Here is a 16,671-nt window from a genome sequence, read left to right on the forward strand (position 1 = left end):
CTTCCTTCCTTCCTTCCTTCCTTCCTTCCTTCCTTCCTTCCTTCCTTTCATGGGTCTTCTGCCCTCAGCTTCCCTAGTGCTGGGATTAAAGGTGGGCAGCCTTCAGAGCACTGAGTATCTGTCCATTTTCCTATGGTTTTTATTCCCTTCTTCAATGGCTGTGAATTTTTAATGCCTTTTCTGACCTTTCAAGTTTTCTTTTAATAAATCCAAGCAATTGAGAATATGAATGAGAAACCACTCAGGTTTAGGGCCCACGCAGATACTTGCCATCATTAGGAAATAAATGTAGTGCCATTGGTATTCTGAGTGTGCTCTTACAGAGACTCAGTTCTATTTAATTTTTTCGAGGAGTTTTGATGTTTTAAGTTTTAGAAAATCAGTTTGGCCTAAGCCTAAACACTTAATATTGTTGCTAGTACTAAATAGTTCCACTGAGTATATGTATAACGTTTAGCTTACTTGTACATTCATAGTAAAGGAGACAAGTGTTTTACATGTGTGATGCAGGAGCCTACCAGGGAATGAGAGCCCATGTTTTAAGCAGAGTTTAATTCTTCCTCTTGTGACTTTCCTCCAGCTGCAAGCCCTCCCTTATGTCACAGTGGCTGTTTACCCAGAATCCTGCTGTCTTGTCCAGAAAGCATTCCAGTTCACTCTAAGTTTTCATTACTCCATGCCACACTTTTTTCAATCAGTAGCCATGAAAATGAAACTCACACAAAACTCTTACTTCTTCCAAATAACTTGTTTCCTTCCCCATTTCCATTTTCCTTCCATTCATTTTCTGTCCCTCCCTCCTTCTTTTCCTGCCTCCCCTCCCTCCTACCTACTCCCTTCTCATCTTCAAAATCCTCATACAAATCCTCCTCCTCCTCCTCCTCCTCCTCCTCCTCCTCCTCCTCCTCCTCCTCCTACATCTTCTTTTCTTCGACGTAGGGCCTCACTTCCCACGTTGCTTAGGCTGGTATTGAAGTTTCTGTGTAACAGAGGCTCATCTTGAATTTCTGCACCTCTTCCCGCCACCTTCCCAAGTTCTGAGATGACAGGAATGCACCACCATGCCTGGCATCCAAGTGAAATGACTCTTTAAACCTCTTTGCTGTTGTTTTTCATTGAGTTCAGTAGCTGCCCCTTATGCAACTTCTGTACTATTGGGCAGTTGCAACTCAGAAGCTACCAATAGTGGTTCAGTTGCACTGGCTGTAGCCAGGAAGGAATTCTCTTCTCTTCTCTTCTCTTCTCTTCTCTTCTCTTCTCTTCTCTTCTCTTCTCTTCTCTTCTCTTCTCTTCTCTTCTCTTCTCGTCTCGTCTCGTCTCGTCTCGTCTCGTCTCGTCTCGTCTCTTCTCTTCTCTTCTCTTCATCTCTAACCCTCTACAGAACTCAGGATTCAAAGGTTGAGGTGAAATTCTGCTCACTCAGAGATGCTGAATAGCAAGTAGCTAACCTCCTCTCCTAGCTTGTGTCTCCCCCCTCCCAAAATTAGCACTCCTTCTGCTCTGCTCCCACATAAGAATCCTGGCTACAAATGGTTCCTCCCTGCCACTTCCTGTCAGCTAGTTGATAACTCAGTATCTTGATTGCAGGTTAATTTTATTTAATCAAACAAATGTAACATGTCTTTGCATGATTAAACAAATATTTCACAGCATGAACAAATGTAACACATTTTAAATTAATATTCCACAACATTAGCTTACATTTGTCATCTGAATTGTGAGTCTAGTACTTAGAACAGTGGATGAAACAGGAATTAGAAGTGCCCTCTTAATATTTGTGTCTGAGCTCCTTTCTTTACCTGTTATGGCCTCATTCCTTGTTCAGTAACCCGAGCGTAATAATACTATTTCTTAATAAGCCTAAACAAAAACAAAAAGTTGTGCTGAAAATCAACCCCCAAACCAAAACCAAAATTAAAGCAGTGATGGGTGGGCTGTGTGGATGGCTAGCCAGGGATACATAGTCAGATCTTGTCTAAACAAAACAAAAACAATGTCCCCTCAAACAAGAAAATAAACTGCGATGTTACTTGGAATGGAGCATATGTTTTGATTACTAAGGGTTTAAAATCTCCCAGGGGCCAGAGTTGAACATACCGTAAGGGTTAAATAATACCAGATAAATCAGTAGTTGTGTTTTGAACATCTTTTTATCCCATGAAAGGTTACATGAGGCATTTTGTGAAAGCAGATGGCTCATAGAAGAATCTTGTAGCATTTTATTTCTCCTTCCACACAGTCTGGTTCTTTAGTCTCCGTCTTCTCTTGGTCCATTCCTTCCCTGACCAGAAAAATGAAGGATGCCTTTCAGTTTCTTTCCTTCAGGCATCCTTGGATGCCTTTCTCCTGCGCACTCTCTGCCCTGTCTTTTATACAGAGCACCCAGAACCTATAACTAATTATCTTATGTTCCAGAATCCTAAAAGCAAACAAGGAAGAGTAGAGAGGAGATGACAACAGCATAGTTGGCTGTCCATATTGGCAGATTCCAGACTTGGGTTCAAACAACTGTGGACCGCTCGTGTACAGGCACTCTTGTCATTTTGTATAACAAACACACTATAATAACCGTTTATAAAACATTTGCATTGTGTCAAGTGTTATAACCAATTTAGAGGTGATTAAAATTCATTAGAGGTTATGGGTAGGCGGTTAAATGCAAATACTACATCAGTTCCCATGAAGGGTTTCAACATTCTTTGATTATCTGTTCAGAGGTGGGGTGGGTCCTGAAATCAGGGCTTTGTGGGTGCTAAAGTATGCATACATTTACATAATGCATATTAAGTACAGGGAAGCATATATATATATATATATTATGTGTTACCTTCTAAATTCCTTGTAATTGATTAAAGCTTGTTGACAGTATAAAATATGATTTCCCTATTGCCTCATTCAGACACAGGTCTAAGAATTCTTGTGAAAGACTCTTATTTACTAGAATCAGAGCACAACCAAGGAAGACAACTGCTGCGCAAGGTAATCCTACTTCTGCGATGCAGACTATACTTTAAGATGTGCTAGCTGTCAGGTAGTACATTTTAAAGTCATTGTCACTAACGCCAACAGTGCTCATGTATGTGCTGCCTTCATTTTGGTACCACGCACCTCCCCAATCTTCAGGCTAGAGATGATAGACTTGGGCAAGTCCTGCTTACCCCACGGAGAAGTCCACTAGCCCTTTTGACGCTGTGTGTGCGGATGTTAACTTTCCTATGTGAATAGAGTTTTCTTGCTCTCACATGGGCTTGGTGGGCAAAATTTTTCATTGCTCAAGAGACACCTACCACACAGTATTGAGATTGCTGGATTTTCAGAGATTTGCTGTTGGGTTTCAGCATCGCTAGCCATCACTACCAACATGAAAATGTCCCTTGAAAGGAAGACTATTGTGGTGGATGATTTTCTTTTTTGTTTAGATTTTAGGGATGGGAGCGGTCACAAAGGAGCCCCTCCATCCTCTATTTCTTCTGTGAAAGTCCACTTCCTTCACTTGTGAAATCTGCTGTCAAGAGTGTCATTTTCCTAAGGAAGGCATTTGATTTTAGCCTACCCGAGTTATGTAAGAAAGATCACAGACAAGATGACTTCAGTTAAAACATATTGAACATTTTTGCACGATCTTCCTGTCTTACAGTGTACGAGCCACAAGATTAACATTTAAAAATAGCTTCATATCTCTGTGGTATTCTACCTCAGCTGTCAAATCCAACTCCAGATAAATACATTAGCTGTTTGAATGGATGATTTATGACTCACGTTTTGCTTCTAAACAACAGTTTGGATGATGGTGTTGGATTTATCTGGCCAGTTACGTGTTTGCAGACGACGCTGCTTCTTAATTAGACATTCATCCACACAAAATGTGTTTCTAGTGATTGATTCTGGAAAGGACTCTCATCAAATTCAAGTTTCACTAAGCTGTAGAGACTTCTAAATTGCGTCATAAAGGGTGGACAGACCAAAACATACAACTATTGGTAGGGTTTTACCTAAAATTTGGCTGAATATAGAGCATGGGCATTCAATTCTTAGTTGGCCAGCAAATCTCTGGTCAAGGCTGTCCATGAGCCTCAGTGGTCTGATGTTGGTAGGGTAGGTATCCAGGAAGATAGGAATCCAGTAGGGTTTCTTTCATAATTTCAATGGAAGGTTTGCTTCTATTTAGAACTGTTGTCCGAAAACAGCTGGTTTACAAATATGTTAAAGTTGTACATTGGCCTCCCAACATTCTTGAGGTGATTGCTGTCACACAACTTTACTCTCAAACGTTTTTTATGGGATCTGTTACTTCAGAATAAAGGCGATATACATGGAGGCCATTATTTGTACTTTTTGATGTGAGAAAAATTCCTTTAAGGGAACTGATACTTGGCCCTTCAGGTGCACAGTGTTGAGCACCATTGTGCTGAAAAGTTGTCTTGTACGCATGCTTTCTTCTCTAAGGTAAAGTCTCACTACTTGTCTCAGTGTAGAGAAGGAAAGGTTTTGGACTTTGAATCATCCATACCTAATTATTTTCCTGTAGGACTTGACTTGGTGTAGTGGATAATTTACACATTATCCTTTGGAGCAATACTTTATTAATACTTATTTATTTCAATGATTTAGATTAAATGTTTATAGTACATCCCTTTAATAGTTATTTAAAACTATATTATTTTTTGAAGAATTTTAATTTATATAAAAATATTCATGTTAATATAATTAAGTAAAAGAAAAATGGAAACTATGTCAGCATTATTTATAAAATTAAAACTAAAACCAGAAGAACTTATGCAGAAAAATTATTCAAAAATTAGCCACAGCATCTTTTTTAAATCCCAAATTTTCATGCAAATATGACTTCATATGGATAAAACGAAAGCATAATTCAAAGAAGAGAAAAATTCATATGCTGGTGCCTGTAGAGACCAGAAAAAGGCATCAGACCCCTGGAGCTGTAGTTGTGAGCCACCTGACATGGTGGGTGTCAGGAACAGAATTCTGAAAGAGTGGCACTACCTCTTCACCATTTAGTCAACCCATAGTAGTTTTGTTTTTATTTTTTTGGTTGTTTGGTTTTTGAAAGTAGTGTTTCTAAAAAATACCACAACACTTCAATTCTATGTCTTTTTTAGAAGCAAGATTAGCCACATGTTGCTGGAATTGACCTAGTGGCTGAGTATCTATTTCTTGTGAACAAAAATGACCCCTGACCCTCACTAGCAGTAAGGGACACTGAGCTTTGATTTGTTCCCTGCGCAGAGCTATCATTTTTTTTTTCTACTTCTGCAAAGCTTTGCTTAAGTCTGTTTGACCTGGTTTTTGTCTGCAGTACCCAAGTCACCATATGGCGCTTATTATTTGGGTGAAGCAGCTCAAGTCAAAGGGGACACTATGTGGGGCAATGGTGACTGGACGGTGGAACTGTGGAACCCTGGAGCACAGAGACATGTTGACATCTCCTGGAGTATGAATGAGAGATGCTTTGACCCCTGCTGATCTCAGTGGAATGCTTCTGTTCAAATGAACTCTTTGGGTATTATGATAGTATGACACAGTATGGATTACAAATTTCCTGTAAAATTACTGAAAAACTGAATTGCTGCATAGATTCTAGTTTTTACTGAGCAAGTTAATATTTTCCAGATTTATTATGAGTTTTGGAATGCAACCAATATTTAGGAATTCCAAGTTGTAGAGGCAAATCATTTTTAGGTTGCTCATACAGTAAATCTAATTTAACAATTATGAATTAAATGACAATATGTATGAAGTTTTATAAGAATGTCAGGAAATGCATGCACTACTACTGTTGCTAATAACCAAGAAATAATAACACTTAATAAAGTCTTTCCATTTGCCGGGCGGTGGTGGCGCATGCCTTTAATCCCAGCACTTGGGAGGCAGAGGCAGGCGGATCTCTGTGAGTTCGAGACCAGCCTGGTCTACAAGAGCTAGTGCCAGGACAGGAACCAAAAGCTATGGAGAAACCCTGTCTCGAAAATCCAAAAAAAAAAAAAAAAAAAAAAAAAAAAAAAAAAAAAAAAAAAAAAAAAAAAAAAAAAAAAAAAAAAAAAAAAAAAAAAAAAAAAAAAAAAAAAAAAAAAAATTCTTTCCATTTATTATTAAGATACTATAGGCAAAACAAAGACCCAGATGAAGTCCTTAGAATACAGTTGAAATAAGTGCCTTACAATAGCAGTAGGATAAGACAGGTCTTGAAATCTTTTGATTGGCTGTTAAAGACACAGCTAATTGGTCTAATCTAATTAAGTCTTTAGGGTATTGTTCTTGAAGTTCCAAAACTTTTGGAGCAATTTAAAATTATGACTTAAAAAACTTCAAAATTCCCCAAGAGCGAGAAGTCTTTAAATGACTTCACTGAGCCTTAAGACAATTCTTTGGAGAATTTCCTGGATCTTACACAGAGCGGTGTGAAATGTGCTGTATTCTCGGACAAAACTGCTCAATATTTAATGTTCACCATTTGAGTTGGAAGTAGCAGCAGCAACTGTGTTCCTGTAGGAAACACATGCCCTAGAAAGGTTTGAAGTAATTTGAAAATGTCTTTTGTAAATTACCCTTGTCAATGTTTTCCAGGTAATTTGTCTTATTGCATCACAGCCCCACCCCCCAGTGGTAACTGCTTCTTTAGAAAGTCATCAGACTCATGGGCAACTTTGTAGAATAGAATGAAAGTCATGGGAAAATAGTCTACTGTATGTTGCAATCTGGGAGGTAAGCTGGTCCTCCCTCCAGAACATGCCAATCATTATCAACAAGCAAGTGTGTCTTAATGAACTGAGTTGATATAAATCTTATGCTTTGGGGATGGGACATTTTTTATTAGGGAGACTGTTAAATTGGAATAAAATCTTCAGGAGAACTTTCTTGAATGTAGTTAAAATTGAGAAATAGTTTCACTATCTCAAAACCTTATCATTTGAACATTGATGAGAATATAGGATATCTACACATCTAAGAGAACCATCTACTTTTGTTCCAATGAAATCGTTGTACATTTGCCATTGGAATTGTTCTCTTGATCAGAATGTAAAGTGTCTATGCATCCAAGAGAACCATCTCCTTTCATCCCAATGAAATTGTTGCACTTTTGCCATTGTGTTTGTCCTCTTGATCAGAATGTGTATTGTTGTATTAAGTTCAGTGAAGTGACTTACTTCACATCAAAAAAATTCAGTTTTGTTTGGATCAGGTTGGAAACAGAGTGTATCAACAATGAACGGGCAGCATTTTGCCTTGGTTCCTTGTCTGGGTCATCTATCTGGGAAGGCTACGTAGGATGCTTGATTTTGCTCTTCGTTACATCTTTCGGTTTTAGAGTGACAGGAGGAGAAATGGAACACTGAGTCAGTAACTAAAAGGAAAAATTTGACTCATCTTTACATGAGTGCTGGAAGAATGATATTAAATATTTGTTGTTGGCAAGGCATTTCTATGGGGGCTAGAGATGTACTGTTGTTTCTGGTCACATCTTAGGCTGGATTTTAGATGAATGAACTGAAGTAGCTTTTAGTAAAAAATGTCAGCCTGTGAGCTTCATATTTTAAAATGTGGGATTATGTAATAATCTTTTTACTCTTCACGGTGGAGTAAATGGACCTTGGTAGACTGTATCTATCTCAACTCATAGATGTGATATAGGTTTATTACATTAAGAGGGAACAAGACCAATGATAGATAAAACTTTGAAGATGCTCTTTGAGTAGGGTGATATTAGGAAGTGTAAAATAACTCTGTAAGAATAAAATGTTGACTGAAAATGAAGGAAACCAAAGCAATTCTTTCCATATGCTGCAGGCTATATATGTGTATTGTTTTGCTTATTTTCCCAAGAACCCGATAATAAGGCTATTAAAATTCCCATGCTGGAGATGAGGACATCGAAACTGAGGAAAGAAAATTACCCAAAGTCACAGTGCTCAGAAACTGCCAAGTTAGCACTTAGATGCATGTTCTTTTATGGAGACAAAATCGACTTGACTTTACAATAACAAACTGAATGGTGGCAGTGGGTAGAAGAATGATTCTCCCAGTGAGATTACTTTTAAGATATCATGTACTAGGGAATTAAGATTTGGGAGACTTTGTTTATAACACAGCTTCAAGAGCATCTGGGATTTAGATACAAAAGAAACACGCACATTTAGCTTATAAGAGAATCTCAAAGTATAAAGGGTGAAATAAGGACAAAATAGAAAAAAATACCTTAATTGTGGCCAGAAGCCATTAGAAGTAGTAAAAAGGTGATTAAAATGGGCTTAAAGATTCAATTCAGATCTTAAACTTGTGTAGTTTTGTAAATAAGGAGAAGCAGTCTGTTATAAACTGCTCGTTTCCAGAAATTATTTTTTTTTTTATCTCATGGATTAGTTGGAATACTGCTAAAGGAGTCTCTGTTAATGTTCAAAAATATCACTGGGTTCTCTCTCTCTCTCTCTCTCTCTCTCTCTCTCTCTCTCTCTCTCTCTCTCTCTTTCTCTCTCTCTCTCTGTGTGTGTGTGTGTGTTAACATCTGAGGGAGACAGGAGGGAGTAGTATGTCTCTAAAGGTTAAGAAACAGAGCTGGTTGATGACATCCTGAGGAAGGACTTTGGTGGCACTAGTCACTGTTCCTAATTTTTGGGTGCTTGCAGTGTATGTCTTTCTGATGAATTACTCAGTGAGAAAGGAGAAAGGTAATGGAGCTTTCATGTTGGTAGATGTCTCTGTCATCACAGGCTTTCATCTGGATCCCTTTAGAGTAGACCTGGGGACCAGTTAAAAGATGCTTTACAAAATGAGACAATAAACCAGAGACTAGAAAGCAATATATAAAAATCACATTTATGACAGGCTGCTCATCAACATTCTCTTTCTCTCTCTCCCTTCCTTACTCTCTGTCTATGTCTCTCTCTCACCCCTCCACATAACTGCCTATTCTAAATATATATATATATATGTGTGTGTGTGTGTGTGTGTGTGTGTGTGTGATATGTGTGTATATATGAAGAAATATAAAAACCTAACAACAAAACATTTGAAATAGGCAAAAGACACAAACCTTTTACTAAAAATGAATATAAACAGGGCAAAAAGGAATAAGGAAAGATGTTCAACATCAGAACATCAGTGATCATTGGGGAAATCTAAGTAAAATCTTTAATGAGATATCTCTATACACCAATTGAAATGAATTAGAAGGCACAGCTGGCAATTCCTAATGTTGATAAAAATCAGAGCACCCGAGACTCTTACACGCTGCTACTTGGAAGATGCACACAATACAATCTTTCTAGAAGTACTACGTATTTGCTATGAGATTGTAATTTTAATAGAGGATCTCTACCTTAGAAACCTGGAAGCTTAGCAGACAAAACCCAAGGCTCAGATATTTATGGCTGCTTTATTCATTACTGCCCCCAAACAGAGACATCTCAAATGCCCTTCCAAGGACAAATGGGTAGATAATTAGTACCTCCAGGCAACAAAAAGCTACCCAGCATTTACAGCTTGAATGAATCTTAAAGGAATTTGGTAAACAACAGAAGCCCAACATAGTTTTATTTTATGAAATCCTGAGAAACTGAAACGTTAGGGACAGAAAACATATCCATGCTTGACAGGTTTTAGAATAGTCAGAAGAGGCTACTAAAAATAAAGTAGTATAGAAGGGGACAGGTTATGGATCCGTGACTCGGTCATGGTGGCAATTACATGCATCTATAAATGCTTTATCATTCGTAATTGAACATTAAAGATTAAAAGGTCGATTGTTTTGTATGACGTGCAAGTGTCTGTATGCATCTAAAATGAAAACAATGATTCTATCTCTCTAGTGCCTCCCCCTGAGTCATTTTCATTTTGACATGAGTTCCTATTATGAGGCTGCCATGAAATGGACCTGGTTTCGGGTAACTGGGCACTCTGTGCAGTCATATTCATTTCTGGTTTCGACCCTGCAGAGTCTTGTGCTTCTTTTGATAGTTTTATACATAGGGGTTACTGTTGAGCTCTTCTGATGGAACCTAATCTGCTTTTTTTTCAAATAATAAACCACATCTGTCATATAACAATTGTATATTACCTTTATGTTCACACACACAAAAGTCTTGATTAAACATGGGTCACAGGAAGAGAGTCTTGAGTTTGAGCCTAGGTTTTGACATATACTACTGTAGCTCTATTGACTTTAAAATGGCAATGTTCTAAAATTTAAGTGACACAGTTTATTAAAAACCAGCTGCAGAGTCCTTAGCTCACTGATGACCAATATGATAACTTATCTCTCACAGCCCTCTCCCCACATTGCTTCCTTCCTTTCTATCCTTTCAGCCTTTCTATCATTTTTTGTCTAACACATTCTCTTTCATTGAGTCTAATACAAATTTTTATACTTTTTCATTGATATACTTGAACCTACTTTAGCATAGAAAATGACATTTAATTTTTTTTTAATTCTTACAGGTAAAAGGGAGGCAATACAATGGAATGGGAAAACCGAACTCTTATGGAGGAATTTTTTCTGAAGGGGCTTTCTGGTTACCCAAGGCTTGAGCGTCTCTTTTTCGTGCTCATCTTAATGATGTATGCAGTCATCCTTGTGGGCAATGGCACTCTTATTATCCTCAGCATTTTTGACTCCCACCTTCACACCCCTATGTACTTCTTCCTGGGAAATCTGTCCTTCTTGGACATCTGCTTCACGACCTCCTCTGTTCCCTTCACCCTGGTACGCTTTCTCTCAGAAAGAAAGACCATTTCACTCCTTGGCTGCGCAGTGCAGATGTTTCTTGGTTTAGCCATGGGGACAACAGAGTGTGTGCTCCTGGGTATGATGGCTTTTGATCGCTATGTGGCCATCTGCAACCCTTTGAGGTACCCTATCATCATGAGCAAGAGTTCCTATGTGACCATGGCAACTGGGTCCTGGTTTTCAGGGGTTGCCAGCTCTGCAGTACAAACGGCACTTGTGATGCGACTGCCTTTCTGTGGAAACGTCATCAATCATTTTCTCTGTGAAATTCTGGCTGTCATGAAGATGTCTTGTACTGACATCTCGGGCAACGAATTCCTCATGGTCGTGGCCACAACTTTGTTCACTTTGATGCCGCTGCTCCTCATTGTAGTCTCGTACTCGTTAATCATTTCTAGCATTCTCAAAATTCGCTCAGCTGAGGGGAGAAGCAAAGCCTTTTCTACCTGCTCAGCCCACTTTACTGTGGTGGTAATATTCTATGGAACCATCCTCTTCATGTACATGAAACCCAAGTCTAAGGACACACTCAAGGGAGATGACTTGGATGCTACAGACAAACTTATATCCATGTTCTATGGGGTCGTGACTCCCTTGATGAACCCTTTAATCTACAGCCTCAGAAACAAAGACGTGAAGGAGGCCATAAAAAATGTGAAGAGACGGATTTTAGGCAAATGAATGGTCAACATGTTGGACACTGTGAGAGACTCAAGATTGGAAGTTTAGTGGCTTTTCTTTCTTGCTTGCCCTTTGACGCATTCATTGCGTTAATGTTTATATTCCAAGAGGCAGCATTTCAAAATTATTGCATGCTCACTGAGAATGGTCAAGGTCTGGAAAGAATAAGGAAAAAAAACAAAGATAACATCGAGAAATAATTATTTTTTGACATTTTGGGCAGCGTCTTCTTAATTATGTATTTTTTTTACAATATTAGAACTGAGCATATATGGCATTTTTTACAAACCTAACTTTAATTTACAAACAATTGCTCTTCAAATCCTTCAACATAAACAAGTCTGGGCTGTGAAAATGTAAAACAGAAATATCTGAAAGTACTTTATCAACCTTTTGCCTCGCAGAGTTCTCTGTTGCAGTATATTAATCTCAAATTTTTTAAAGTTGCAAAATGTTATATCTTTTCACAGCTTTTATTTTTTTTTCCTGCTGTGTTCTAAGGATGCTGAGAGTTGGAACTGTAAAGGCAGCAGATAAATACGATTTATGGGTATGGTCCATACAGTCAATGAATGTTTTTAAAAAGTCATTTCTTTCAGCTTTATACATTAGCTTTAACATAACAAATGTACAAAAATAAAACATGGGTTTAAAATTAGCTTACTAAGGCCAGGAGATTGCCCAGTGGGTAAAGCACTTGTCTCGCAGACCTGGCAACCTGAGTGTGATCCCCAGATCAACAAAATATGGAAACAGAGATTACGCAAAATTGCCGCCTGATCTCCACGTGTACACCTTGGTGTGGGTGACCTTTCATCATGTACATACACAAATGATTATCATAATAATTAGAAAATTAAAAATTGGCTTACTGGTTCACATATGAACATTTATATATTTCATTGGACATAGGGTGACAGCATTCCCATTTCTAAGAAGCCAGATTTCTTTTCGGCTCTGAGGAAAGGGCAGTACTTTACCAAGTCTTAGATGGCTAGGCAGCCTCTTTATTCTTAATAAGAATGCCAGAATTTATGACTTGTCTCTTGAAGTAGAGAATTTTGTGCCCTCCACAAGTCAAGGAAACAGAGGCTCAAAGGTTTTTAGGTAGGTGACAGCTTGTGCTTCCTTGACTTTACCCTCAAGTTTTGACTTTATTTGAAGAACACTTCTACTTTACCCCCCAAGATGAATAACAGAGTCTGTTCAGTAGTGTGCCATACTCTAGAACGTCTACTTTAGTAAATACATTGTATCTTGATGGCTCAGTAAATTCAAGGACTTTGGGCAAAACATTTTTTAAGATAAACTTGGATAAATATAGAACCTTTGGGTGTACATATTCATTTAATATTTTTAAGTTTCCCTTTCAATTTTAGAGGAAGGGTCATGAAGTACTCATGGCATACATTTAATTACTTCCAGATTCCATTATCATTATTTATAGATTAAATCTGCTGGCAAGGGCAGAGACTATCAAAGTGTCAATTCCACAACCCAACACAGCAGGCTATATATAATAAACTTAGTTCCCATACGTCAATCCCTAATATTCCATCCCCCTAAGAAGTCTACAAATTAGGCAGTCTGTGTTTCACCACAGACCATCCTTGATACCCAGGCATTAAGCCAACCACTACATGGCTTAAATCCAGCTACTTCCATAAGCTTCCTGGGATGAGAGATATACCTTTTAAACATCACACTTAGACATTTAGATAGAAAATTAATTGAAGAAGAATACATTAAAGCACAATTTACCTTCAGAATAGGAGACCCCCCCCAGAGTAGTAAGATCAAGGTCTTTGAAGAATGACTTGTCATTCTTTTTTTTAAATTTATTTATTTATTAAAGATTTCTGTCTCTTCCCCACCGCCGCCTCCCCTTTCCCTCCCCCTCCCCCAATCAAGTCCCCCTCCCTCGTCAGCCCAAAAAGCAATCAGGGTTCTCTGCCCTGTGGGAAGTCCAAGGACCACCCACCTCCATCCAGGTCTAGTAAGGTGAGCATCCACGAAACTGCCTAGGCTCCCACGAAACCAATAGGTCCAGTAGAATCAAAAACCCGTTGCCATTGTTCTTGAGGTCTCAGTAGTCCTCCTTGTCCGCTATGTTCAGCGAGACCGGTTTTGACCCAGGCTTTTTCAGACCCAGGCCAGCTGGCCTTGGTGAGTTCCTGATAGAACATCCCCATTGTCTCAGTGTATGGGTGCACCCCTCGCGGTCCTGAGTTCCTTGCTTGTGCTCTCTCTCCTTCTGCTCCTGATTTGGACCTTGAGATTTCAGTCCGGTGCTCCAATGTGGGTCTCTGTCTCTGTCTCCTTTCATCGCCTGATGAAGGTTAATATTCAGGAGGATGCCTATATGATTTTCTTTGGGTTCTCCTTCTTATTTAGCTTCTCTAAGAACCCGAATTATAGGCTCAATGTCCTTTATTTATGGCTAGAAACCAAATATGAGTGAGAACATCCCATGTTCCTCTTTTTGGGTCTGGCTTACCTCACTCAGGATGGTGTTTTCTATTTCCATCCATTTGCCTGCAAACTTCAAGAAGTCCTTGTTTTTTACTGCTGAGTAGTACTCTAATATGTATATATTCCATACTTTCTTCATCCATTCTTCAATTGAAGGGCATCTAGGTTGTTTCCAGGTTCTGGCTATTAACATGTTCACGTGTTCCGAATTGCTGGGCATGTGTGTGACTATAATTCTAATTTACTTTAATACCATAAATACAGCCTTTGAGTCTTCAGAGGGCTTTAGATTAAGATTTGTTTTAAAGGCTCATTGAGAATTCTTTGGTTGCACTTTTAGCAATGCTTCTTCCTAACTTGGGAGCATAGTCGGATGAGCTGGCACAGAATGCTAGGTATTTTTCAGAGAGAGTGTGTGCAGCTAATTTTTGCTTAGTGCATGGCACAGCCCCTTCAGGTTTCTAGTAGTGCCGTCTCATAGCAGTGTGTCTTAGTAGCACGGCTAATATGACTGATGTCGGTCCAAAATGATGCCTAACCACTGTTCATAGAAGAGCTCTAAACCAGAAAAAGAGCTTAATTGGAACATAAAAGATGAATTTGGCATTAACATTAATTTTCCAGAAAAAAAACTCATTATGAAAGCCTGAAGATTTTTTTCTTTCTGTTTCCATAGAGATAGAATTTGCTTTATAAAAATGGATGTGTTTCACATTTGTAGCATGAAAATAGCATTTTATCTTTGATATTATAAAGTATTGTTGTAGATGTTGTAATTTAAAGAACATATTTTTCACCCTTTTGTAAAAATAACTTTCTAAGTGAGATTAGATACTACACAGTTAGGTTTTATAAAGCTGAAATTTTCAGGCGAGGTACCTAGTCATGAATAAATGAAGGAACTAAAGAAGGAATTATAATGTAGACCATGGGTGTGCAACTTGGAGCCAGGTGTTGAAACACTGACTTGGGTTTGGAAAAACAATGATTGCCTGACATGATTTCTATAAGAGACCAGGCTTGCTCAGGTGTGGGCCATGTACAAACACAATGTTCCAAGTATTTTCTAATTTGATCAGAGAATTGTTTAGTTGTTTGAGCAAAAGAAGGGAGTGTGGAATTTTACAGAACCACTCTTGTGGAGTAAATTAATTGGAGTAAAATTAGTGTACCCTTTTACAAATGTTTGTAGGCATAAGAGTAGAAGACATAAGTAAATGAACGAGGCGCCAGGCAAGGATGCTCACAGAGTGGTTATAATCAGTGCTGTGTGTATCTTTTACTTGTTACTCACTCGGTCTACAAATCCAAACCCTTCTCTTTGCCAAAAATAATAAAAACTACAAGGTCAACCAAATAATAGAATATGCTAGCCTCTTATTGTTTTTACCAAAATCTTGAAATTTAACCAGATATAACTATCCTCTTGTTCAACTCTGTGATTCTTCAATTCAGCCTAAGCTAGCTCTGGACAATGTTTGTAAGTCAAATTTAATGCATCATTTCCAGCTATCTTTGCAGAATTTATGTCTATTTTTGTATCATCTCTGCTTTAATTTTGGTACATATATTATATGATTCTAAAAGTGATATCTGTCCCAGGAGAACCCAACATTACAAACTATACAAAGTATATATTAAAATATGGAGAGGCCTTTGTATAACCCATGTATGTATTATCTGTAAATAAATTATGTGGCTTTTATATTCAATAGTATCTGGTGACTTATATAGGTACCCATCCGGAATACATATTTCATACATTTCTCAAACCATTCTATATTTAATATCTACCTTTATGCCAGTGGTATGTTTCATTCAAAACTGTTTCCAAGGCATTTATATGTATGTGCATTCACATTTTGAAGATTTATTTATTTATCATTCTCTGACAGTTTCACATGTGTGTTTAATGGATTTTAGTCATTATCAGCTTCTACTGCCCCATCTCATGCCTGCCCCCACCCCCGGAAAAGTACCCACCCTAGTTTCACACCTGCTCTTCTGTGTGGCCCACTGAGCTTCAGTAGGATTGGGTAGGAACCTTAAGAGCTGTGTGTTGTTTCCCTGTGTGGGTACAGGAAAGTGTAAGCAGTTTTATGGGAAAAGAAAATCTTGTTTGGTCTTTTAGATGGACTTGTTTGGCAATTTCTTTTGTTTCCTTTAGTTGAAAATAGATTTTTTCTCACATAATATATTCTGATTATGGTTTTCCATTCTATTCTCCAAGTTCCTCCCCGCATTCCCTGCCATCTACAGCCTCCCCCTTTCTGTCTCTCATTAGAAAATAAGCAGGCTTATATGGGATAATTAGGAAATAAAATAATAAGATAAAACAAAAATTAACACCTCAATTGGATAAAACAACCAAACAGATGGAAAAGAGCCTAAGAGAAGGCACAAGAAACTCGTTCACACACTCGGAAATTCCATAAAAGACACTAAAGTGTTTTTTTTTTTAAAATAAAAGTCAAAATATGTATGCAAAGGATCTGTAGGTTAAAAAGAGAGAGGGAAATATATAAACAAAAAATGAAAGAGTTCTTACATGATATGATGAGGCAGAAGCCTCTAAAGCAGCTGTTGAGTTCATTTGCTGTTGGCCATTTACTGGTGGGCATGTGCCTACCCTTAAGAGTAATCAGCCTGTTTCTCCAGTGAGATTCCCTTGGAGAAAATTAAATGTTCATCTCAAAGTGGTTATCAATTGGAGATTGCTTCTGGCTTAGGAATGGGGGTGTATGTTAACTTGTTTCAGTTCTTCTTCTTCTTCTTCT

General features: G+C 38.1%; 1 protein-coding gene across 1 annotated transcript; it reads left to right on the forward strand.

Annotated features, from left to right (window-relative positions):
• The first annotated feature begins 10,456 nt into the window (after positions 1–10,456).
• On the forward strand, positions 10,457–12,642 carry Or13c9 (olfactory receptor family 13 subfamily C member 9). Its single transcript, XM_050166256.1, has one exon. The coding sequence runs from the start codon at positions 10,472–10,474 to the stop codon at positions 11,420–11,422; it is 951 nt and encodes a 316-aa protein (XP_050022213.1). The 5' UTR covers positions 10,457–10,471; the 3' UTR covers positions 11,423–12,642.
• Positions 12,643–16,671: the final 4,029 nt, after the last annotated feature.

This window comes from Alexandromys fortis, unplaced genomic scaffold (assembly GCF_014885135.2).
Source record: "Alexandromys fortis isolate MF-2015 unplaced genomic scaffold, M_Fortis_MF-2015_v1.1 scaffold_18, whole genome shotgun sequence".
In the NCBI taxonomy this organism is placed as follows: domain Eukaryota; kingdom Metazoa; phylum Chordata; class Mammalia; order Rodentia; family Cricetidae; genus Alexandromys; species Alexandromys fortis.